A 26,791-nucleotide genomic window follows, 5' to 3' on the forward strand; every position below is an offset into this window, starting at 1 on the left:
CTCCCATGCTACCATGTAGGCTTAATTTGGAACTTCAATTTAAGAACACTACTACACCCATAGTGCAAGGTTAAGGGCAATCTATATATGTGGGACCTACATATTATCAGGACCGGCTAATCTTCGACCTTAGGGATAACCTACTTAAAACAACAGCCCGGAGAAAAGGGATGACACTACGGCCTTGTTTAGTTCGTGAAAAGAAAATTTTTAGATATCACATCGGACGTTTGACCGGATGTCGGAACGGTTTTTGGATACGAATGAAAAAACTAATTTCATAACTCGCCTGGAAACCGCAAGATGAATTTATTAAGCTTAATTAATCTGTCATTAGCATATGTGGGTTACTGTAGCACATGCTCGGCTCCACACCTTTTTTCCGCGTATGCAGCATCCGCCGGAGCGCCCGCTCCCTTCCCTTCTCTTCCCTTCCCTCCCGATTCCTCCTCGGCTCCTCCTCCTCCTCCTCGTCGTCGCCGACGAGAGGCACCGCCCCCTGTTGCTGGTGCTCGGCCGTCGCGCAGTGGGCGCTTCCCTAGCCCTCAGTCACTGCCGTTGTGAGGTCAACGCCGGTGAAGCAACAAGAGATAAGAAATTAAAGAAAAAGAAAAGAAGGAACGTGTGGTAGAGATGTGGCTCTGTGTGTGGATAAGGACGGCGTCCGATATTTTATAGTGCCCAGACGTCCGTCCGAAAGCATCTTCAATACTTTAAACTTGCCTGGCTAGGATAGGTATTTGGAACCGTAAAAGATCGATACTACTCCCTGGCTACGATAGGAGTATATATCTAGCTTCGCGCATCAAAGTAGGAGATTATTGCAGAGCCACAAGGAAATTTTGGACGGCATGGACGAGCCAAATTAATTAATTGGATTCCCTTCAAAAGCAAAAATCTACTCGATCGCATGATAACGGTAAAGTGGTACAAAGAAAGCAAACCAACCAAAAACAAACAAGCAGCAATTGGTTTGTCCCTCCGTCCTATAATATAAGAGATTTTAAGTTTTTACTTACAACGTTTGACCACTCGTCTTATTCAAAATTTTTTTGCAAATATAAAAAACGAAAAATTATGCTTAAAGTACTGTAGATAATAAAGTAAGTCACAAATAAAATAAATAATAATTTAAAAATTTTTGAATAAGACGAGTGGTCAAACGTTACAAGCAAAAACTTAAAATCTCTTATTATGAGACGGAGGGAGTACGAATTAAGGAAAACCCTATATATACATTTTCCTCTTCTTTCCCATGGAAGCCGCCAAGCCGGGCCACACCGAAAGCAGCGAAGCTTCGAAGCACCCTAGCCGGCGGGCCTCACACCCGCGTCACGAACGCGTGTGCCCTGCTGCCTGGGCCTGTACTGGGCCATCATGCCGCTAGAGCCAATCCAAGTCAAGCAGCCTACATAGAAAAAAGAGAGAATTGGAATTCAACAATTTGCTATTGACATTGTTGCTTTTTATAATATACCGATAACTTTTTTAATTGTTTTATAATACGCTATTAGGATGGACCTTATGTTAAAAATATCCAAAATACCCTTATGGACATACAAGTTTAACAATTGATTTATCTAATTAAAAGTTTCTGGAAAATATGAAAACTTTTGCGTGACCTCCTTACACAACATGAAAGCACATGCAAATATGCAACGGATTAGCTGAGAAGCATTCAACAGGGGAGAAGAAGAAAACAAAAATGAAGAGATTAGACGATGAGAACTCAAATCAATAGGTTGTTTGCTGCTCTCATCGCTTTTTTGCTTTCTTTTCTCGTGTGTTTTTTTGCCTTTTTTGACAATTTTTTCACGGGCGTTTTTTTGCTAGTTTTTTTCAAATGTTCTTTTTTTTTTGCTTTTTTCTAATACAGGAGAATATATGATGAAATAAAAGCTATGTAGTAGGTGGCCAAAAATCGACGGATACTATCCGACTCAAGCGTCCATCGATTTAACGTTTTTTCTGACAGTTTTTTTTGGAGCGATTTTTTTAATAGACGGTGTTTTTTTCTTGCGTGGTTTTTTTAAACCATTTTTAGAAATGTCGTGTTTTTTCTGATAGTTTTTTCCTCGCATGTTTTTTTAAAAAAAATTACCAATGACGGAAATATTTTTTCTCGTGCGTTTTTTATTTTTTTATGGAAGATGAAAAACCTTTTTAGCGTGTTTTTTTGCGCTTTTTTCTCACGCGTTTTTTTTGAACCGTTTTTTTTCTCGTGCATTTTCTCTTTTGAAATAGTTAGATTATATTAGAGATATAGAAGAGATATATATTGATTAGAAATCGGACTTTGTTTCGCCCTTTTCATTTTTTTTATTGTTTGCATTTTTTATTTTATACGAACCATTTTTTTCGCCACTTTCTTAGGGAATTGGACGAGCTTTTTTAGATGTTTTTTTGTTTTTTTCGCCTTTATAGGAAACAGACTTTTTTCCCGTTTTTAAAGGAATCGAATCTAGTATTTTTTTCACCAATTTTTTTTTTGCCTTTATAGGAATCGGATTTTTTTTCCGTTCGGATCTATGGTTTTTTTCGCCATGTAGGGAAACAGAACTTTTGCTGTTGTTATTTTTCTTTTTTTTTGTGCAGCTTTCCTTTTTCTTTTTATGCACCTTTATGCTTTTGTTCTCTCTCTTTTATTATTATTTTTAACAAAAACGACCTCAAATACCTTATTGCAAGATTATACGGACTCAAATGTAAATATAAAAATTAGAGAGACTCAAATGCAAAAGTACAAACCCAAAAATTAAAATCATATGAAAAATGGAATACACTCGACCTGTAGGTTCCATTTTTGTAAACAGATCTTTAATCCAGCACATCATTTTCTTTCACCAAGATGTGTGAGATATCACAGTATAGATTGAAACCGAGAGGAGTGGTGGCGGGGATCTCGGACTTAAAAGGAGTGGATAGGAGTTGGACTTTTTTTTAAGGGGGAATCGGATTTATAGTCGGACTTTTTTTCGTTTCTGAGGGGGAATCGGATAGGAGTCGGGTTTTTTTTCGCTATTTTTTTTTTGTTTTGATGGACGAAGGAAACATCTCTTATTTTTTTTTTAAGTAGTAGAGATATTGATTCGGTTAAGCATGTGTATACTATGATGGTTTTCGCAATAAAACCGAGTAAGGATGAGCATTTTAAACAAATGACTTGTGGGGTGGAAACATCAAACTTAAAGTGACTTCTAGAATGGTTTTTGCATTTTCCCCTACTAGTAGAAAACTAAAAAGAGAACTACTATCTACCACTCGTGTGAAAACTTTTTTGTTTATTACACTCGAATTTCTAGCGATGCCATAATATTTTGAAGGTAAACACAGGGGTATGATATAAGCGTGTGCGCATGCATATGAGCGCTTGTATTTATACTGTGTTTCTCAAAATATAATATAAAATTTTGTAGCTCTATAATATAGATGAGATTTTCAAAAGAATTATGGGAGCTTCTATTCAATTCCATAGTTTTTATCCAAGTTGTGAAGTGGATAAAGAAGGGGTATGACTAGACATGTGGTGGTGGTTGCAGTGAGCAGAGAGCCAGAGATTCCCATCCTCACTTTCCTTTGACTTCGTTACCCGGGTCCTGGCTCTCACTCTCAAAAAGTAAAGAAAAAAAAAAAGAACAGAAGAAAACTAACTCGACGACCTCGTAGCTTGGTATAATTACATGTTATCCTGCACTGCAGCGAATCGCCAGAGCTACATCCGACGCAGTGCTGCTACACTTGCTCGCTAGTGGCGCTCCAGGTTCAATCCATTTGCTAACTAGGAATCACCTAGGCAAAAGGTAGGCCTTTGAGTTCAAATTTCTAGTTATTTCTTGATCAATGTTTCGGATCTGTAGTTGGAAGCTAAGGTCAGGAATTCTGATTTTTTTTTCTCCAATAGGATGTTCTGATCAGCTTCAATTCGAGCTGAAAGTTTTGTCACTGCGTAGCTAGGAAGATGGACTGATTTTCTACTTGGGATTTGGGAGTTCATATACATATACTTGACCTAAAAGTTTAAGCTTTTTTTTGTTGGTAATTAAGATAAAATTGAGCAATATGATTTTTTTTATATAAAGGAAACAACAAGCTTGTTGTTGCTGAGTGAGTTGAAAGTTTCTAGAAGAAAAACGAGTTAAAAGTAAAAAAAAAAAGTTGTCCTTGGAACCTTATTATGTTTTTTTTTTCGGATGAAGGAGAAGACCAAGGAATTTGACAAATTGAGGTGCCTGTAGCAGAAGCTAGGCACTGGGGCAGATTAGCACCATCCATCAGTTGAAAGCTGCTGCTGCACATAGCTTTGGTCCCAGGTATGGAGCTGGTTACAGGGGTGCTGGGCAGTTTGCTCCCCAAACTGGGCGAGCTGCTCAAAGACGAGTATGACCTGCAGAGGGGCACGAGAGAGAAGATCAAGTCTCTGTCGCGGGAGCTCGAGAGCGTGCACGCTGTCCTCCGTATTGTCGGCGAGGTGCCATCGGAGCAGCTCGACGAGCTGGTCAAGCTCTGGGCACGTGATGTGAGGGAGCTGTCCTATGACATGGAGGACATCGTCGACACCTTCTTGGTGCGTTTCAATGACGGTCATGAGCCCGATGACCCACGGGTGCTCAGGCACCTCTGCAAGAAGATGAGAAAACTATTTAAGAAAGCCAAGGATCGCCGCGAGATTGCTGGCGCGATACGAAGAATCAATGAGAAGCTCCAGGAGGTGGCAACTAGGCGTGCCAGGTACAGAGTCGACAGCATTGTCACAAAGCCTGCAGGTCTAGTGAGCATCGATCCTCGCATTCAGGCTCTGTACAAAAGGTCAACAGAGCTTATTGGCGTTGACGGACCAATGGACAAGATCATAAACATGCTATCGCCTAGGAATGATATTCATCTGTCTGATAAGAAGAAGATCATCTCAATTGTGGGATTTGGAGGACTAGGAAAGACCACCCTTGCCAAAGCAGTCTATGACAAGCTTAAACCAGATTTCGATTGTGGGGCTTTTGTTCCGGTCGGTCGGAATCCTGACATGAAAAAAGTTTTAAGGGACATTCTGATTGATCTTGACAAGCAAAACTATATGCATTCAAATACAACGACGACATTGGATGAAAGGCAGCTCATCAACGGAATCAAGGATCTAGTCGAGAAAAAGAGGTGCTGATATATAATTATATATTCAGTTATTCAATCATCGAATGCTGGTCGCAAAGATTGGTGTGATTGTTAGTTTTGGTAGCTTTAGTATGCTTACTTTATGCCTAACTAGTGTTATGTACACTTGTAATAATTCTACTCCCTTCAAGTATGGTTTCCAAAATTCCACAGGTAACCTTGCAAAAATAAAATAAAATAAAAATCCATAGATGACCTTTTGCCAAAAATATGTTATGCTCCTTCCCTCCGAATTTACAATTTATACTTAATCTTGCACAAAGACCAAGGAGGTATTGAAATTTGAAAATGAGGATAACTACGTTTATTATTTCTAAATGCTAGTCTAAATGGATGTGCCTATAAAACACAAAGTAAGACTGTTTGAGTATGGAAGGAATAACACACCTAAAACACCTTGGAATATGAAATAAACCCTCTAAAACAAGGTTGAAAGGATACACCACATTCACTTTATAAGGCTTAGCTAGAAATTATCACATTGAGAGATGAAAAACTACCACACCGGTAATATCTACGCACAACAAAAAAAAAGATTGAAGTTTTGTTTTACTAGGAATTCGTCATCTACTCAATTTTTTCATTGCATTTGCTGGTGCATGCATGTATTATATTTGTAATTTTATTTAAAACAGTGCCTTAACAGCCTGTATAAACATCTTTATCTGTAACTTATTTGATACACTTTTTTTTTGCGGGGAAATATATTTGATACACTAATATAACATCCAATTTTGGATCTGTTTGTACTGTTTATTCTGGTTGTTAAATTTAAAACACAAATATTGCGTACAATTGCCAGATTAGGACAATGACTGATTCTATGGGACAAATGTAATACTAATCATTACTTCTTGTTCTATCATTTAAGGGGAACTCTCTCCTGTTCTACCTGTTGATGGTTGACATGCTTCTTGCTTGTTAATGTTTATCCTTCCGATGTACAGGAGCATTGTTATTATTGATGACAAATGGGATAAGAAATCATAGGAATTAATCAGATGTGCACTGCAAGATAGTAATTGTGGAAGTAGAGTAGTCGTAACTACTCGTATTTCTGAAGTTGCCACACATGCGGGTTGTGTTTACAATATGGAGCCACTTTCTCGTGATGACTCTGAAAAATTGTTGTACACAAGAATAGCTAGTGCTGAAGGCAAATGTCTTACTAGACCATCAGCCGTGGCATGTGAGAAAATTTTGAACAAATGTGACGGTGTACCATTAGCTATAATAACAATAGCTAGTCTGTTGGCGAACAAACCCGAAGAGGATTGGTCTGAGGTGTACAATTCCATTGGTTTTGGGCATGGAGGTAATAATGATGTAGAGAATACTAGAAAGATATTGTCTTTTAGCTACTATGATCTGCCTTCCCATCTAAAGGCTTGCCTATTGTATCTAAGCATATTTCAGGAAGATGTTGAGATCGACAAAAATCTTTTGATATGGAAATGGATAGCTGAAGGTTTTGTTCAGGAGAAACAAGCAGTACGGATAGGGTTATTTGAGCTTGCGGAGGGTTGTTTCAACGAGCTGATAAACAGAAACATGATCCAGCCAGCGGTGTCACAATATGAATGGTATGGACCGAAGTTCCAAAGTGACCAAGTGTATGAGGAAGGCTATGTATATGGTTGCCGTGTTCATGATATGATTCTTGATATGATCCGTTCATTGTCAAAGGAAGAAAATTTTGTCACTGTATTGGACAGCCATGAGCAGTCGGAACTTCCTCTGAGCCATGCTCGCAGGTTAGCCCTGCATGGTATGAGTATTGAACAGCAAAACCGTTGTCAGATGGCTAATATGGCTGCAGAGCAAGTGAGGTCCTTTTTTGCCAACAAGTGCGATGATATTAGCTTGGTTTTCCCATACTTCCGAGCTGTACGGGTATTAGGTCTAGAATATTCTGCGGATTATGGTATTTGGCGGCATTTTAGGAGTTTATTTCACCTAAGGTACCTTGGGCTAGTAGGTGTCAACATTAAAGATCTCCCCAAGGAGGTTGGAGATCTGAAGTTTCTGCAGACATTGGATGTGAAGAGAACTTCTATATCGAAACTGCCAGATACTGTGGGCATGCTAACACAGCTGCTGTGCCTACATGCTTACGCTGCCGCACCGGTTGGTTTGATCGGGAAGCTGACATCCCTCCAAGAGCTGTGGATTATAAAGCCTTCTGCAGCTGCATAAATGCACCATGACGAGAATGCTGATGACATGTGCTTCAGCGAGAAGGATGCTGGTGACATGTACTCTGATGAGAAGAATGCTGCAAGGCAGTTTGTTAAGGACTTAGGTAGACTCAGAGCTGAGGGTGCTCCGGACTAAGATTGATGTAATGGATGATAGCATAGCAAGAGATTTGCTAGAGTCTCTAGACAATCTGCACAAGATAAGGTATTTGGAAATTTTGGGTATATTATGGGGGATGAACGTCACATGGACTAGAACAGGATTCATCTCCCCGTGGCACCTCCGCCGCTTGTGTTTGGTATGCATCGAGTTTTCCAGATTGCCTGCTTGGATTAACTCGTCAGCTCTTCCAAACCTCTCCTTTATAAACGTGACAGTGCAGGTTATCCAGGAGCAGGACATGGAAACCCTTGGGATGTTGCCAGAACTATATTGCCTAAAATTGTACTCGCGTTACACAAATCTAGTTAGCATTAAGCATACTGGCAATGGTGGCTACTTCCAGAAGTTGAAATCCTTCAAGATTGTTGGCTCATCAGTCCGGTTTGATCTAAGTTGCTGCGACTGCAGTGGCGGTGAGATAAAATCTTCTTTCATGCCAAGCCTCGAAACCTTTGAGACTGATGTCCATGTGCGGTTCCTAGAAGATGCGAACATGCTTGGTTTCGACAAGCTTGGCTTGGAGAACCTCCCTAGTTCGCTAAAGAGAATCATTGTTGTAATCTGCTGCCGAGATGCCTGTGATGCAGAGGTGGAGGAAGCACAGGCGGCATTGGAGCATGCAGCTGACATCCATCCCAACAAACCCACTCTTAAAATTGATAGATATGGAGAAGAAATTAAACGGCCCTTGTGAGGTATGCTGATGATATCCCTGATTGTGAGGTATGTGGTGAATATTCTCAATCTGAATTTCATCCTATTATTAAGTGCGCTCTGGCCCGGCTGTTCTACTTGTATGTACTGTAAAACTCCGCAGAAAGGATGATATACTGCTATCATGTTCTGTGGAATGTGCCCGCCCCGGACTGCAAGGGAACGAGAAGTCATGGTGAATTTGTACCAAATCATCAAATGAAGGGATACAGGCCAGAGATGTTTTTGTGGGTGTTGTTTGGAGTTTTGACATCAAATTTGTAAATAGGATTTGCTATATTGCTGCACACCAAATTGAAAATGTAAGGCAAATCCTAAACCTTTTCACTCCATTTGAGTTTGTAAAGATGCTGCCAGCTAGGGCTGCCCCTGGGGAGGGTACGGGTAACCCACACCAATTTTATCCATACCCATTTCAAAATTAGCTTACTCATAAAATAGGTATTATTCAGTGGTTATTGCTGCCGGCATGGATGGGACGTGGAGGCAGGATGTCGGTTGCCACAGCCGCATAATAAACAATCATTTTCTATTTGTGTAGAACTTGCTACTACCTCCGTCCCAAAATAAGTGCAGCCGTGGATATCCGTGTCCAACGTTTGATCATCCGTCTTATTTGAAAATTTTGAGAAAAAATTGAAAATATTTAGTCACACATAAAGTACTATTCATGTTGTATCATCTAATAACAATAAAAATACTAATCATAAAAAAATTTCAAATAAGACGGACGGTCAAACGTTGAACGTGAATAGTGTAAAACTGCACTTATTTTGGGACGGAGGGAGTATTGTTTACATGAAATATTTTGTTGAGGATTAATATATATTTATTTGCAGGTTACTAATGTATATAGCTAAAGGAAAAAGTATGGATTACCTCTGAACTAACGCGGTCGACCAAATTACCCCCTAACTCGAAAATCAGATATCACTCCCTTGAACTTTCTGTACCGGACGAATTACCCCTCCCCCCGACCGAATCTAGAGCGTTTTTATCCTAATGGCGTATGCGTGGCAATCCAGTCAGCACTTTCTTTAAAATAATGGTGGGACCCCATGTCATACCTTCTTTTTCCCTCTTCCTCCTCTTTTCTCTCTCGTGGGCGCAACCATGCAAGGCGTGCACGGTGGCACGAGGGGTTGGGCAGTGGGTAGCAGTGCGAGACGCAAAGACGGAGGTCGGAGCTAGGTGGCGAGCGGTGGCGCGCACGGCTGGGTGGCTCCGGTCGGTGGCGGGAGTGACAAGGACGGGCGCGGCCGGCATGGATGGGATGCGGAGCTGAGGCGGCATGTCGGTTGCCACAGTCGCAGCCGAGGCAGAGGGGAAGAAGGCTAGGAGGGAGTGGATGGGGTGGATGTGGAGGTGGTGCTGGTGAAGCCTTGCTGACGCCTCCGGCCAATACCGGTGTTAGGATGCTTCGGTCAGTGGCGAGCGACGACAAGCGTGGCTAGTAGAGGGGCGACTATGACGATGGTGAGGCTCGCCTCGCCGATGTTCGCATCACCTCCGGGGAAAGAGAGGAAGAAGGGTGATAGTGGATGATGCCCGCCTCACTGGAGCCAGCCTCATTGGATCTCGCCTTGCCTAAGCCCACCTGCCACCGCTTGCCGTCAACCGGAGCTACCCAGCCGCACCCCCTCCATGCCGCTTCCGCCGCTGTCTGGAGCCCACCGACCGGTTCCCCTCCCTAGCCATTGTGCCCGCCGCCGCTTGCTGTCGGCCGGAGCCACCTAGCTGTGCACGCTGCCGCTCACCACCCAGTTTCGACCTCCGCCTCTACGTCTAGCATTGCCACCCACCGCCCACCCCCGTGCGCCGCCGTGCACGCCTTGCGTGGTCGCGCCCACTAGAGAAAGAGAGAGAAGAAAGAGAGGGAGAGGGGAAGAGAAGATATGACATGTGGGTCCCACCATTATTTTAAAAGAAAATGTTGACTAGACTGTCATGCGTACGCCACGTAGAATAAAATCGCTTTGGATTCGGTTGAGGGGGGTAATTTGTCCTGTATTGAAAGTTCACTGTGAGCAATGTTTGCTTTTCGAGTTCAAGGGGTAATTCGATCGACTGTGATAGTTCAGGCGCAATTCGTACTTTTTCCATAGCTAAAGCAAGACTTGACTCTTCCGAATGTTATTGTTGGTATTGATTTCACCGAGCAACGAGAGTAACGAACCGTTTAGTCAGTGAAATTTTATGGTATTTGAAAGAGTATTCCTCGAGGTACATAAATTTTACGCTGAATTTTTGGTGCCTCGAAGTACTTAGAACCTGAAGGTAGCAAATTTTAAAGTGTTCTGCCTCCATGTACTTTTTCAAGGATAGTAAAATTACCTGTTTGCTCAACCTTCTCACTAGCCTATTTTATCGCATTGCCCCTCGCTCTCGCACTTATTACTGTTCATTTTTTATTTCAGTGAAAACTTTCTTGTGAAGGAAACAATACACATCACATCAATTAACAAATTTAATGCTTCCTGTTGCAAAGCATGGGTAATTTGCTACTACCTCTGTCTCATAAAGAGTGTAGATTTGCACTATTCATAACCGTCTGTCTTATTTAAAAAATAATATGATTAGTATTTTTATTATTATTTTTTTAGACTAGTCTACTTTTATTGTTATTAGATGATACTCCCTCCGTTCTATAATATAAGTAACTACTTTTTTGGATGTTCCATAAAATAAGACATGCATACATGCATACAATTAACTAGGACTTCTTCTCCATTAAATTATTAATTTTTTAATTCATCAACCCTCAAGATCTCTAATTCTATTCGATGCATGCATTATATTTATTAGGATGATCCAAACTAGAAGATAATAATTGTTTCTTGGTCTTTGGGTTGAGGGTGGCTGTTATGCCTTATATTTTGGAACGGAGGGAGTAGAACATAAATAGTATTTTATGTGCGACTATTTTTTTTAATTTTTTTATAAATTTTTTAAATAAGACGGATGGTCAACCGTTGAACACGAAAACCCCCAACTATATTTAAATTGGGATGGAGTTATTACTGTTTATAATACGGAGTGAATATATGTTTTCTGGCCACACCCTGTTGTACGATCATGGTGCTAAAATTTCCCACTGCCTGTAGGGGCGGGCGCCTCTGATTGATCCCTCATCACTATCCCCCAACAGGAAAACGAGTGATATACTACGTGACAAAATTAAAAGTAATGAATGTACGATAAAGCTAGGATACACAGGCCAATTATAAACAAGTGGGTACGATGAAGTTATTATACCTTTGCCTCCAAAATCAACGGGGCCGACTGATCCAACGATGCGTACTACCACTTTCTCGGCCAGGGAGGCAGCGGATGTGATGGACGGCGGCGGTGGGACGCAGGTGTCGACATCGACACAGAGTAAGGCCGTGTTTAATTCCTTGGGTATAAAATTTTTAAAGGATATGAACACACGTTCGAAGTATTAAATATAGATTAATAATAAAATAAATTATAGATTTTATTTGTAAACTGTGAGATGAATTTATTAAGCCTAATTAATCCGTAATTAGCAAATGTTTACTGTAACACCATATTGTCAAATTATAGCGTAATTAGACTAAAAAAATCCGTCTCGCAATTTACATGTAAACTATGCAATTGATTTTTTTCAACATTTAATGCTTCATGCATATATCTAAATATTTAATGTGATGTTTTTGGTAAAAAAAATTTTTGGATGTAACCGAGGCCTAAGCTTGTGAATTGATTTTTCCCTTTCTCGTTGTGGACTTGGCTCTTTCTTTCGGCGTGGACTACTCTTACTGTGGTTCCTCGGCGTGGTACAATGATGCACTGGAGAGGGAGCAATGACAAGGTTGGCATGGAGAAAGAGAGGACGGCGGATGGCGTCGTTGGGGGCCCAGTGTGGACATCACCCGAGCGGAGGGAGGTTTACGAGGTAAGAGCATCTCCAACAGTCTCTCCATCCCACTCTTTAAGCTAAATTTTAGCCATTCTAACAAAAAAAAAGGTGCTCCAATAGCATCTCTAACCGGATGGATAAGCCATCCGGCAGGCCAAAACCTCCCTCCACTAGCCAAATTTGGCCAACTACAAATCGCTAGCCAATCATGAGCCCCACACAGATTCCCCCTCCCCACATCTCCTTCGTCTCTCCAGCCACGACCCCGACGCCACCGCCAACGCAGGCGCCGTGCACAGCCACTACCTCGACACCACCGCCAACGCAGCCACGACCTCCTCGATGCGGCACAGAAGGGCGGGCCGGCGGCGGAGAGCAGGACGGCGCGAGTCACGACAAGCGTCTTGAACCCACGCCGGAGCGCCACCATCGTCGAGGTCGCCAACCACTGTCGCCTCGCCAGTCGTTGCCATCCACTGACGTCATCCTCGAGGTTGTCGTTGCCGTCGTCTGGATCCAGCTATGCCCGACCTCCGTTGCCTCCGGCGTGACGTGGGTTTGGGCGGCGCAGCGTGGATTCGGGAGGAGGGGGCAACCTCCGTCGCGCGGCCTCCGCCTACGCCTCCCCAGCGCTATGGGTGCGGCTCGGGAGGGCGGCGAGGAGGCGGGTTTGGCCCTGCACGCCGTCGCCGTTGAGGAAGCTGGAGGTGGCAGCGACATCTCGGCTTCGTCGTGGTGGCGCAGCGGCGGGTCCCAGAGGCGCAGGAGCAGGATGGCACTCGCCTTCGGCAGCGGCAGCGGTCGTGGGCTGGACGGCGCCGGCGGCGTCCCGGTTTCGTTGTGGTGGCAGCGGCGGCGCCCCCCGGCCTGCGTCTGCGCTGTCGAGAAGGGGAAAGACTGTTAGAGAGGATAAATAGAGAGACTGTTGGAGTGAAAGGCAGATTTGACTCTCTAATTTTTTAGATGGTTGGCCAAATGAGTATTTGGAGAGCTCAAAATAGCCAATCTGTTAGAGATGCTCTAAGCTTCGTCCCGTGAACTTGCTCCCATTTTTCGGTGTGGACTCGGCTCTCCCAATCGGTGTGAGCTACTCACACTGTTGCTGCTGTTTTGGGAGGGCTGCTGTGAGCTGGGTGTTTGGGTGCAGGGAAGCTGTTGAGGAGGGACCTACTGAATTGATGCTGGCAAAACCTAATTCTTGCAGGCGTGGAGGTCTTGCAGACATTCCAACGATGTCTATGGTAAGTAGGCCGTGTTTAATTGTTTAGGCTTAAAAATTTTAAAGGATACGAGTATACGGACACACATTTTAAGTATTAAACGTAAATTAATAATAAAATAAATTACAAATTCCGCATGTAAACTGCGAGACGATTCTATTAAGTCTAATTAATCCGTCATTAGCAAATATTTACTGTAGTATCACATTGTCAAATCATGGTGTAATTAGGCTCAGGGGCGGATCCAACGTGGGTGCGGGGGGGACTCGAGTCTCCCCTACACCCACAAAACCCATGGATACCCCCTGGAGCACCCCCTTCAATTTTTCATCATGAATGATAAACTAAAGGTCCCTAAATGGCTGGAGGTTGAAGAAACAGTGTATTTGAGCCCCTCCAATTTTTTGTTCCTAGATCCACCCCTGATTAGGCTCAAAAGATTTGTCTCACAATTTACATGCAAACTGTGTAATTAGTTTTTTTCATCCATATTTAATACCCATGCATGTATCCAAACATTTTATGTGACGGTTTTGACCAAAATTTTTTAGAATCTGAACACACCTGTAGTGGTGATGGTAAATCTATCATCATTTTTACTATTACCACCTAACTACTGTACGTGACCAATAAACAGTTAGATAAGAGTTAGATAAGTTTTATCTGTTTTCCAGCCAAATTTTTTATTTACAGTAATTAATTATCCGGAAATTAAATAACCAGTAAATTATCTGCATTAGCTCCACCTCTCTCCTCCCCTCTCCGTGCGGTACGGTGTCCAGAGCGTCGGCCGCGGGCGGGACAACGTCTCCTGTGGTAGATCCGGCCGTTTCCATGGCAGATCCGGCATCGGTGGCGGGCGGGACGTTGTCAAAAGCTGTTTCTGTGGCGTCGGCAGCGGGTGGGGCAGTTGTTCTCGTGGCAGATCCAGTGTCGACTGTGGGCAGGACGACGTAGGCCGCATCGGTGGTGGGCGGGACGGTCATTCGCATGGCAGATCTGGTGTCGGCGTGGGCGGGTCGGTGTAGGCTGCGTCGATGGTGGGCGGGGCAACGTTTGTTCTGTGATGATTTTTGTTTTGATTTGTGTTTATGAATTTTGTGTTCATTGTTTTTGTTATGTGTTTTTTGTTCATGATTGTGTGAGATCTCATGGGTGATGGGGAGTGGCTTGATGCATTGCCTCGATTCGAGCCGATGCATCGAGTTGTTTTTTTTTTTATTGTTGGGATGTCAAAGGTGCTTATTCTAAAACCAGCACCCATAAAATCCCTCATCTATGATGCCTTCTTGGTGCCGGTTTGAGACTCCAACATCTAAGGCCGGTTCTCAACCAGTACCAGAGGCAATTTCTGTAGTTATAGGTGTAGTGTGATCAACTAAAAAAAAAGCTATTAGCCGTCCGAGCTCAATGGCACCTTTGCTCCGTCATTGACTGTGCGATACACGACAAGTGGACAAGAAAGGGAGGGGTATGTGAGTATGGGCCTATTTAGATCCCACTCCAAAATTTTACACCCCGTCACATTGAACGTTTTAACACTTGTATGAAGTATTAAATATAGGCTAAAAAATAACTAATTGCATATATTACGGCTACTTTGTGAGACAAATCTTTTAAGCCTAATTGCTCCATGATTTGACGATGTTATCCTATAATAAACATGTGCTAATGATGGATTAATGAGGCTTAATAAATTCGTCTCGCAGTTTACTGACGGATAATGTAATTAGTTTTTTTATTAGTGTTCGAGCACCTCATGCGACACCCTTTATAGTATCCGATGTGGTGATGAAATCGATAAGCGACGCGAGGTAGGCAGGAGTCCCTTAATTAACTTTCCTGCCAAACTATCTGCTTGTTTGTAGGATGCAAGTGGGTAGTCCCGCTACCCGCATAAAAACCCGCTTACTATTTCTCGCATGGTAGTATAAAATTTTTTTAGAAAAATAAACTAGAAGTGAGATAAGCGGGAAAAAAAGCCCGTTTGCCCGCACCGCTTGCATCCCTTGTCGTCAGACACGCTCTAGCTCCTCCGTTGCTTGATCAACTTCAGGGTTTCTGGGCCTTCATTTAGCTATTCGTCGGGTTAATGCACTGCGCCCTTGCGCCGCTGCGACGCTGCCCTCTCTGCTGCAGTGCTACCACGCGCACAGCTGCCTCCAGCCTGTCAATGCCATCCCATCGCTGCTCTCGGACGAGGCAACGACGACTCCTTCCCTTCCCTTAACCGTTTAGCTACTCTAAATTCCCAAGCTTCGGATCGAATCGAGCTACGAATCACGTCCCAGGCAAAGTAAGGTAGGCCTTTTGAGTTAAGATTTGAAAAGATTTCTTGATGGAAGTTTTGGATCTGTGTTGTAATGTAATTACTTCTGGGCTGGCAACTGAAAGTTTTGTTACTCAGTGTCAGTGTGGGGAGGTGCAGGGGTGAACTAGAGATAAAACTTTCAACTTTTGATAAAAATTGATGTTGTTTCTCGCTGCGTGAGTTGGAAGTTGATGAGAAAAATTAGAGCTAAAAGTTAAAAAAAGAAAGAAATTATGCTTGAAAACTCATTATTTATATGGTTTATGATGATGAAGAAAGAGAGGAGCTTTCTCGATCGCAAGCATGGAGCTGGTGACAGGGGCAATGGAAAACCTCATCCCCAAGATGGGTGAGCTGCTCAAGAGTACGTCACAGAGGAGGCGTTGAACCAAATTAATGGGATTCACAGTAACCAACTAGGGATTAGAATCAGATAGACAACCTGGGGTGCATACCTGTTGGTGTTGGCCAGACAACACCATCTTATCTTCACCATATTTTACCAGTTCAAGTGTCGGGCGGTTGGCGTGGAAGTCGACTGCATATCTCGCAGCCGCCTCCGCTTTCTCCACCTCCTCAAGACATACATTTTCACAGTCGATGGAGACACTGAATTTCTTTACACATGGATTACGCTGGAGCATCCACGCGAGGTCAAAACGAAGATCGTCGTCCTTTCTCTCATGCGCATTGAGATTTTCGACAACAACTTTAGGAAAGAAGCTGCTAGGCTGGGAAGGAGAAGCAAGTGGCCATCAAGAAAGAAGAAGAAAACTAATTAATATAGAGAAGAATAGATGATACACAGCTCAATCACCAAAAATGGGAGCCAGCGGTCACTGAAAGTTCCAAGAAGTGTTTTATAAATATAATGTTCTTTTACTAACGGTTTAAACGAATTTAAACCGGTATTTGTTTATACTGCCACACCAAGTACTACTCGAATACTCTTTTTCTACCACTACTAGAAGTCATAAACCAACAGTTGAGACGTCTTCTACTGTTTGATAATAGAGCAATTCTACGATCTTGGAGGAGTTACCATGAGGTACCAAAAAATTAATGTAAAATTTGGTACCTCATGGTACCTCATAGTATCTAGGTACGAAGAGGTACTAAATTTACAATAGAAAATGTGGTACCTCATAGTACCTCCTCAAGTACCGTAAAATTGCTCTTAATAATAATAGTAGTACGTAGTATAACAGTACCCATCGGAAAAAGTCCGATCGATTAATCGGCCCATCGTTTCATTTATTTGTGGAATAAGTCAAACACTATATTTGCAAAGGAAAAGTAATTTGTGAATAAAATGTTTATATTGGTGTTCTTAGCGATCTAAAAGCATAGGCTGAAAAATAAACTCCGATGAAAAAATCTCGAAATCAGCTCTAATTTTAAACTTAAAAATTTAAATTTTAGCTGATAAGACTAAGTATAAGCGAAAAGATGAGACCCATTTGTGTGAGCGTACCTCCTAGTGAGGGGCAAGCATCTCTTCCTCTGAAAACTTCCAGATTTTAAGGGTAGGACGGTTGGGATGGATGGCAGCTGCGTGTGCCAACGCCGCCTCCGCTTCCTCGACTTCCATGGCACGAGCACCACAACATTCGATTTTAACTTGGACTTCTTGGAGCGAACTTCTTCCAAGATGAGCGAAGCTAAACAGCTTGTCAAATCCAAGTATGTCGGCATCTTTTAGGATCCGCACATAAACACAAAAACAGAGAGTTTTGACGTTTGGCATGACAGCCTTTTCTTTGCTGCACATGATGCCATGCTGATCAAACCGGACACACAAGTAGGGTGTGTTCAAAAATCTCAACTCACGGAAGCAGGTATCACCAGCATCGGCAATCTTCCTGATGCTTACTATCCTGTCGCAGTGTGTATACAGAGCGAGGTATCGTAGTTTTGGTAACCTCCCAAGGGTTTCCAGGTCTGGCTCTTCCAAAAAATTCACTGTCAATTCAAGATAAGAGAGGTTTGGAAGAAGCGACCAGTTAATCCACTCTGGCATTCTATAAAACCTCAAAGGCCTCAAGCATAGGTATCGGAGGCATTGAGGGGAAGTGAATCCTGCATCCCACATAACACCCTCATCTAGATCAAAATCTTGGCCAATGTCCAAAGTTTGGATCTTGTGCAGATTGCATAGGGACTCCAGCAGTGATGATGTCTCACCCTGTCCATCAAGATTAAGGTTCTTAACATGCAGCACCCTCAGATCCCTCAGCTTGCCTAGGACCTTCACGAACTGGAACGTATCATCACTATAAGGCCTCAAATACAGCTCTTGTAAGGACGTCAGCTTCTCGATCACACCAGGCGACACCCTTACATATATATCAACCCGTAGGGACAACAATTTTGTTAGCAGGCCCACTGACTCTGGCAGCTCTTGTATGTTAGATTCCTTCAGATGAAGTACTTGTAGAAACCTCAGATTTCTGACTTGCTCTATGAGAGAAATAGAATCAATAAATTCTAGATTGAGGAACCTAAGGTGAAGTAAATTTCTAACATGCTGCAGCTTAATTTTACCATCAATGTTCCGACTGCCTTGCTTTTGTATTTCTAATACACGTAAAACTTGGAAGCTAGGTAATTGCATGTTCATATCAAAGCACTCGGTCATAATAAGAGACCTTATTTGCTTCACACCCATATTAGCCAACTGATTCCCGTTCTTTTCAAAACTCAAATGCTGTAGAGCTAATCTACGGGCATTGTTCCATGAAAGTTCATGTTCCTTACTGCCATCTACTACAGTGACAAAGTTTTCTTCACTTGACAATAAGAGGATCAGATCAAGTACCATGTCATGAACACGGCAACCATCTATATACCCTGAGTACTCATGCTCCACTGGCTGGATCATGCTTCTGTTTATCAACTCATTGAAATATCCCTCCCCGGTTTCAAATAACCCTAACTTTGCTGCTTGTTTCTCATGTACAAATCCCTCAGCTATCCACTTCCATATTAACAAATTTTTCTCAATATAATAATCTTCCGGAAATATGCTTAGGTACAATAAGCACGGCTTCAGATGCAACGGCAAATCATAGTAGCTCAAAGACAATATCCTTCTTGTATTATCTACGTCATCATTGTATCCATGTTCTAAACCAATAGAGTTATACACTTCGGACCAGTATTCCCTTGGTTTATTGGCCAACAGACTAGCTATTGTGATGATAGCTAAAGGCACACCGCCACATTTCTTTAGTATTTTGTCACATGCCTCAACCGATGTACTAGGGAGAGACTCACCTTCACCGCTAATAATTCTTGTGTACAATAATTTTTTTGATTCATCATGAGAAAGTGGCTGCATTTTGTAAACTTCGCCCACTTGTGTGGCAACTTCATAAATACGAGTAGTTGTGACTACCTTGCTTTCATGGTTACTGTCTTGTAGTGCACATCTAATTAACCTCCATGAATCCTTATCCCATATGTCATCAATGACTACAAAACACCTGGTACATATATCCACACAACAGTGAAAGGGAATAAAGTTAGTAATTAAAACTAGTGGAAGAACATGTAAAAGCAAGCAGAACACAACAACCGCGGAAAACCATCAACCATATTACAGTAGCATGAGATTTTCTTATATATATAAACAGAAGTAGTAAGGAGGAACAACATGAATCTGCATCAAACTGTAGCATGCAATAATTTGGAGAAAGTTAATTGTTATTACATTCTCTACCAATAGGCGCCAAAGGTTTGGTGATTATATTCCTACCTCTTTTTCTGGAGGAATTCCTGGAGTTTGTTGATGAGTTGCCTTTCGTCCAGCAGCTTTAGATTTAAGTCATTGTATGACTGCTTGTCAAGATCCATGAGAATATCCCTAAAAACTTTCCTGATATTAGGATTCTGACCGACCGGAATGAAAGCCCCAGAATCAAAACTTGGTTTAAGCTTGTCGTAGACTGCTTTGGCAAGAGTGGTCTTGCCAAGTCCTCCAAACCCAAAGATGGATACCATCTTCGGTTTTCTAACGGACACATCGATTTCGATCTTCCTCTTCTTGGTCGGCAAATCAATATCCAACATCTTCATGAGCTCATCCATAGGCCCCTCAATTCCAACAAGCTCTGCCGACGCTTTGTACATACTCAAGAGGCGGGGATCGACAGTTGCAGGGCATACAGGCTTGATGGCAATGTTGTCGATTGTGTACCTCGCATGCCTGGTAGCCACCTCCTGGAGCTTCTCACCGATTTCTTTGATTGCGACACCGATTTCATGGCTAGCCTTGATCCTGTTGAACTGGTTGGTCATCTTCTCCAAGAACCGTTTGAACCAGTGAGCTTCACTTGCCTCATGGCCATCAACACGCACGAGGAAGGAGTCGATGATGTCCTCCATGTCGTAGGACGCTTCCCTGGCATCACGCGCCCAAAGCCTCACCTCATCGTCAAGCTGCTCCCATGGCACCTGGCCGATCTTGCCGAGAGCAGCGTGGATGCTCTCGAGCTCCCGTGAGATAGACTGGATCTTCTCTCTCACACTCGACTGCATGACGTACTCTTCCTTGAGCAGCTTACCCAGCTTGGGGATCAGGTTTTCCATTGCCCCCATCACCAGCTCCATACTTGCTATCGAAAAAGCTCCTCTCCTTCATCATCACAAACCACATAAATAATGAGTTTTCAAGCAGAATTTCTTTTTTAAAAAAAACTTTTAGCTCTAATTTTTTTCATCAAATTTCCAACTCACGGGGAAACAACATCGATTTTATCAAAACGACCAACATATAAAATGTTGAAAGTTTTATCTCTAGTTTCTTAGTTCAACCCTGCACCTCCCCACTCAGTAACAAAACTTTCAGTTGCCAGCCCAGAATTCCCAGTTTGGTGATTACAACCCTTTAAGAAATACTATAGATCCAAAAATTCTATCAAGAAATCTTTTGAAATTTTAACTCAAAAGGCCTACCTTTCTTTGCCCTGGGACGTGATTCGTAGCTCGATTCGATCTGAAGCTTGGGATTTTAGAGTAGCTTAACCCGACGAATAGCTATATGCACGGCCGGAGACCCTGAAGTTGACCAAGCAACGGAGGAGCTAGAGCGTGTCTGACGGCAAACAAGTAGGGATGCAAGCGGTGCGGGCAAGCGGATTTTTTTTTCCTGCTTATCCCACTTCTAGTTCATTTTTTCTTCTAAATTTTGCACTGCCATGCGAGAAATAAACTAGTAAGTGGGTTTTTATGCGGGTAGCGAGACTACCCACCTGCATTCCTACAAACAAGCATATAGTTTGGCAAGAAAGTTAAGGAACTCCTGCCTGCCTCGCGTCACTTGTTGATTTCATCACCACATCGGATACTATATAGGATGTCGCATGAGGTGTTCGAACACTAATAAAAAACTAATTACATTATCCGTCAGTAAACCTCAAGATGAATTTATTAAGCCTAATTAATCCATCATTAGCACATGTTTACTATAGCATAACATTGTCAAATCATGGAGCAATTAGGCTTAAAAGATTTGCTCGCAAAGTAGTCGTAATCTGTGTAATTAGTTATTTTTTAGCCTATATTTAATACTTCATACAAGTGTTCAAACGTTTAATGTGACGGAGTATAAAATTTTGGTGTGGGATATGATCTAAACAGGCCCATACTCACATACCCCTCCCTTTCTTGTCCACTTGTCGTGTATCGCACAGTCAATGACGAAGCAAAGGTGTCATTGAGCTCGAATGGCTAATAGCATTTTTTAGTTGATCACACTACGCCTATAACTAAAGAAATTGCCTTTGGTACCGGTTGAGAACCGGCCTTAGATGTTGGATTCTCAAACCGGCACCAAGAAGGCAGTACATATGAGGGATTTTATGGGTGCTGGTTTTGGAACAAGCACCTTTGAGATCCCAACAATCCCAAAAAAAAAAAAGCAGCTCGATGCATCGGCTCAAATCGAGGCAATGCATCAAGCCGCTCTCCATCACCCATGAGATCTCACACAATCATGAACAAAAAATCACATAACAAAAACAATGAACACAAAATTCATGAACACAAATCAAAACAAAAATCATCACAGAACAAACGTCGCTCCACCCGCTGTCGACACGGCCTACACCGCCCCGCCCACTGCCGACACCAGATCTGCCATGCGAACGACCACCCCGCCCACCACCGACATGGCCTATGTCGTCCTGCCCACAGCCGACACCGAATCTGCCACGGGAACAACCGCCCTACCAGTCGCCGACGTGGCCGATGCCGCCCCACCCGCTGCCAACGCCGCAAAAACGGCTGCCGACAGCGTCCCGCCCACCACCAATGCCGGATCTACCATAGGAACCGTTGTCCCGCCCATGGCCGACGCTATAGATACCATACCGTACGGAGAGGGGAGGAGAAAGGTGGAGCCAATGTGGATAATTTACTGGTTATTTAATTTCCAGATAATTAATTACTATAAATAAAAAATTTGGCTAGAAAACAGATAAAACTTATCTAACTGTTTATTGGTCACGTACAGTAGTTAGGTGGTAATAGTAAAAATGATGATAGATTTACCATCACCATTACGGGTGTGTTCAGATTCCAAAACTTTTTTTTTTGCCAAAAACGTCACATCAAATGTTTGGATATATGTATGGAGCATTAAATGTGGACGAAAAAACCAATTACATAGTTTGCATGTAAATTGCGAGACGAATCTTTTGAGCCTAATTACGCCATGATTTGACAATATGATGTTACAGTAAACATTTGCTAATAATAAATTAATTAGGCTTAATAGATTCGTCTCGCAGTTTACAAGTGAAATATTTAATTTATTTTATTATTAGTTTGATGTATACTTTAAAATTTTTACGTCTAGACAACTAAACACGGCCTACTTACCATAGACATCGTTGGAATGTCTGCAAGAACACCACGCCTGTAAGAATTAGGTTTTGCCAGCATCAATTCAGTAGGTCCCTCCTCAACAGCTTCCCTGCACCCAAACACCCAGCTCACGGCAGCCCTCCCAAAACAGCAGCAACAGTGTGAGTAGCTCACACCGATTGGGAGAGCCGAGTCCACACCGAAAAATGGGAGAGCAAGTTCACGGGATGATGTGATGTCGACACTGGCCATCCACCGTCCTCTCTTTCTCCATGCCAACCTCGTCGTTGCTCCCTCTCCAGTGCACCATTGCACTACGCCGAGGAACCACAGTGAGAGTAGTCCACGCCGAAAGAAAGAGCCAAGTCCACAACGGAAAAGGGAAAAATCAATTCACAAGCTTAGACCTTATTTACATCCAAAATTTTTTTACCAAAAACATCACACCAAATATTTAGACACATATATACATAGAGTATTAAATATGGAAAAAAATTAATAACACAGTTTGCATATAAATTGCGAGACGAATCTTTTAGCCTAATTGCGCTATAATTTGACAATGTGGTGCTACAGTAAACATTTACTAATGACAGATTAATTAGGTTTGATAAATTCATCTCAAGATAGAATCTATAATTTATTTTATTATTAGTCTACATTTAATACTTTAAATATGTGTCCGTATACTTTAAAAATTTTACACCCCAAGAATTAAACACGGGCTTAGCCGCCTTACTCTGTGTCGATGTCGACACCTGGGTCCCACCGCCACCGTCCAGCACATCCCTGCCTCCCTGTCCGAGAAAGTGATAAGACGGTACTGAGAGTTACTGACTACGGGGGTGTTTGATCCAGAAACTATCCGATTGCATGTTTGACACTAATTTAAAGTATTAAATATAGACTATTTATTAAACTAATTATATAAATGAGAGCTAATATGTAAGATAAATATTTTTAAGCCTAATTGATCTATAGTTAGAGAATGTTTACTATAGCATCACAAAGGCTAATCATGGATTAATTAGGCTCAATAGATTCGTCTCACGAATTAGTCTATAATTATGGAATAGGCTTTATTATTAGTTTGCGTTTAATATTTTCAATTAGTGGTATCTAAACATCCAATGTGTTATGGATTAAAATATTTTAGCCCAATCCAAACTCCCCCCTTATCACTCGTTTGGCGGTAATAATAAAAATGATGATGGATTTACCCATCACCACTACGTACCATAGACATCGTTGGATCAGACCCTGTTTAGATAGGACTAAAACTTTTAAGGCACTATCACATCAAATGTTTAGACACTAATTATATATATTAAACATAGACTATTAATAAAACCCATCTATAATCTTGGACTAATTCACGAGACGAATCTATTGAGCCTAATTCATCCATGATTAGCCTATGTGATGCTATAGTAAACATTCTCTAATTATAGATTAATTAGGCTTAAAATATTTATCTCGTAAATTAGCTTTTATTTATGTAATTAGTTTTATAAGTAGTCTATATTTAATACTCTAAATTAGTATCTAAATATAACGACTAAAGTTAAGTCCCTGAATCCAAACACCACCTGAGTCCGACCCCGTTGATTTTGGAGGCAAAGGTATAACTTCATCGTACCCATTTGTTTATAATTGGCCTGTGTATCCTAGCTTTATCGTACATTCATTACTTTTAATTTTGTCACGTAGTATATCACTCGTTTTCCTGTTGGGAGATAGGGATGAGGGATCAATCAGAGGGGCCCGCCCCTACAGGCAGTGGGAAATTTTAGCACAATGATCTTACAACAGGGGCTGTGTTTAGTTCCTTTCAAAGTTAAAATTTGTTAAAATTGGTACGATATGAATAAAAATTTGTGTGTGTATAACAGGTTGATGTGATGAAAAAGTTGAAAGTTTGGATCTAAAGTTTGAATCTAAACACAGCCAGGGTGTGTCCAGAAAACATATACTCACTCCGTATTATAAATAGTAATACCTTCATCCCAATTTAAGTGCAGTTGTGGGTTTTCGTGTTCAATGTTTGACCGTCCATTTTATTTAAAAAATTTTTAAAAATTTTAAAAAATAGTCACACATAAAATACTATTTATATTTTATCATCTAATAACAACAAAAATAGACCGGTCTAAAAAAATAACAACAAAAATACTAATAATAAAAAAAATTTAAATAAGACGGACGGTCAAACGTTAGAGATAAATAGTGTAAAACTACACTCTTTCTGAGACGAGGTAGTAGCAAATTACCCATATGTTGCAACAGGAAGCATTAAATTTGTTAATTGATGTGATGTGTATTGTTTCCTTCACAAGAAAGTTTTCACTTAAATAAAAAATGAACAGTAATAAGTGCGAGATCGAGGGGCAATGCGATAAAATAGGCTGATGAGAAGGTTGAGCAATCAGGTAATTTTACTATCCTTGAAAAAGTACCTCGAGGCAGCACACTTTAAAATTTGCTACCTTCAGGTACTAAGTATTTCGAGGCATCAAAAATTTAGCGTAAAATTTATGTACCTCGAGGAATACTCTTTCAAATACTATAAAATTTCACTGAGTAAATGGTTCGTTACTCTCGTTGCTCGGTGAAATCAATGCAAACAATAACATTCGGAAGAATCAAGTCCTGCTTTAGCTATGGAAAAAGTACGAATTGCCTGTGAACTATCGCAGTCGATCGAATACCCCCTAAACTCGAAAAGCAAACATTGCTCACAGTGAACTTTCAATACAGGACAGATTACTCCCCTCAACTGAATCCAAAGCGGTTTTATCCTACGTGGCATACACATGGCAATCTAGTCAACATTTTCTTTTATAATAATGGTGGGACCCACATGTCATACCTTCTCTTCCCCTCTCCCTCTCTCTCCTCTCTCTCTTTCTCTAGTGGGCGCGACCACGCAAGGCGTGCACAGCGGCGCGCGGGGGTGGGCGGTGGGTGGCAATGCAAGACGTAGAGGCGGAGGTCGAAACTAGGTGGCGAGCAGCAGTTTGCGCAGCTAGGTGGCTCCGGCCGGCAGCAAGCAGCGGTGGGCACAACGGCTGGGAAGGGGTAACCGGTCGGTGGGCTCTAGACAGCGGTGGAAGCAGCATGGAGGGGGCGCAGCTGGGTAGCTCCAATTGACGACGAGCGGTGGCAGGTGGGCTTAGACAAGGCGAAATCCAATGAGGCTGGCTCCAGTGAGGCGGGCGTCATCCACTTTCACCCTTCTTCCTCTCTTTCCCCGGAGGCGATGCGAACATCGGCGAGGCGAGCCTCACCATCGTCATAGTCGCCCCTCTACTAGCCACGCTTGTCACTGCTCGCCACTGAACGAAGTATCCTGACACCGGTGTTGGCCGGAGGCGTCAGCGAGGCTTCACCAGCACCACCTCCACATCCACCCCATCCACTCCTTCCTAGCCTTCTTCCCCTCCGCCTCAGCTGCGACTGTGGCAACCGACATCTCGCCTCTACATCCCATCAATGCCAGCCGCGCCCGTCCCTGTCACGCCCTCCACCGACCGGAGACACCCAGCCGTGCACGCCACCGCTCGCCACCCAGCTCCGACCTTCGTCTTTGCGTCTCGCGCTGCAACCCACCGCCCAACCCCTCATGACACCGTGCACACCTTTCATGGTTGCGCCCGCGAGACAGAGAAGAAGAGGAAGAGGGAAAAAGAATGTATGACATGGGGTCCCACCATTATTTTAAAGAAAATGCTGACTGGATTGCCACACATACGCCATTAGGATAAAAGTGCTCTAGATTCGGTCGGGGGAGGGGGGTAATTCGTCCGGCACAGAAAGTTCAAGTGAGTGATATCTGATTTTCGGGTTAGGGGGTAATTTGGTCGACCGCGTTAGTTCGGGGGTAATCCATACTTTTTCCTTTAGTTACTATACATTAGTAACCTGCAAATAAATATATATTAATCCTCAACAAACCATTTCATGTAAACAATAGCAAGTTCTACACAAATAGAAAATGATTGTTTATTATGCGGCTGTGGCAACCGACATCCTGCCTCCACGTCCCATCCATGCCGGCAGCAATAACCACTGAATAATACCTACTCCCTCCGTCCCAAAAAAAAGACAAACCCTGGTTTCCGTGTCCAACGTTTGACCGTCCGTCTTATTTAAAATAATTATGAAAAAAATTAAAAATATAAGTCACGCATAAAGTATTAATCATGTTTTATCATCTAACAACAATGAAAATACTAATTATAAAAAATTTTCATATAAGACGGACAGTCA

General features: G+C 42.3%; 1 protein-coding gene and 1 pseudogene across 1 annotated transcript; one reads left to right on the forward strand and one right to left on the reverse strand.

The window, feature by feature from the left end:
- The first annotated feature begins 3,414 nt into the window (after positions 1-3,414).
- LOC127782471 (disease resistance protein RGA5-like) lies at positions 3,415-12,076 on the forward strand (annotated as a pseudogene).
- A 3,866-nt stretch (positions 12,077-15,942) lies between these two features.
- Positions 15,943-20,898, reverse strand: LOC127782472 (disease resistance protein Pik-2-like). The gene is made up of 4 exons (XM_052309671.1): positions 20,612-20,898; positions 19,413-20,291; positions 17,130-19,140; positions 15,943-16,386 (listed from the first exon to the last, which is right to left on the reverse strand). Exons 2-3 carry the CDS (start codon positions 20,264-20,266, stop codon positions 17,133-17,135), a joined length of 2,862 nt encoding a protein of 953 aa, XP_052165631.1. The 5' UTR covers positions 20,267-20,291; positions 20,612-20,898; the 3' UTR covers positions 15,943-16,386; positions 17,130-17,132.
- Positions 20,899-26,791: the final 5,893 nt, after the last annotated feature.

This window comes from Oryza glaberrima, chromosome 8 (genome assembly GCF_000147395.1).
Source record: "Oryza glaberrima chromosome 8, OglaRS2, whole genome shotgun sequence".
NCBI lineage: Eukaryota > Viridiplantae > Streptophyta > Magnoliopsida > Poales > Poaceae > Oryza > Oryza glaberrima.

Excerpts from the sequence above, each read along its gene's own strand:
- LOC127782472 (XM_052309671.1), bottom strand. The coding sequence starts at position 20,266 with ATGGAGCTGGTGATGGGGGCAATGGAAAACCTGATCCCCAAGCTGGGT. Across the intron at positions 19,141-19,412 it reads GAATTCCTCCAGAAAAAGAG|GTGTTTTGTAGTCATTGATG; the intron begins GTAGGAATATAA and ends TATATGTACCAG.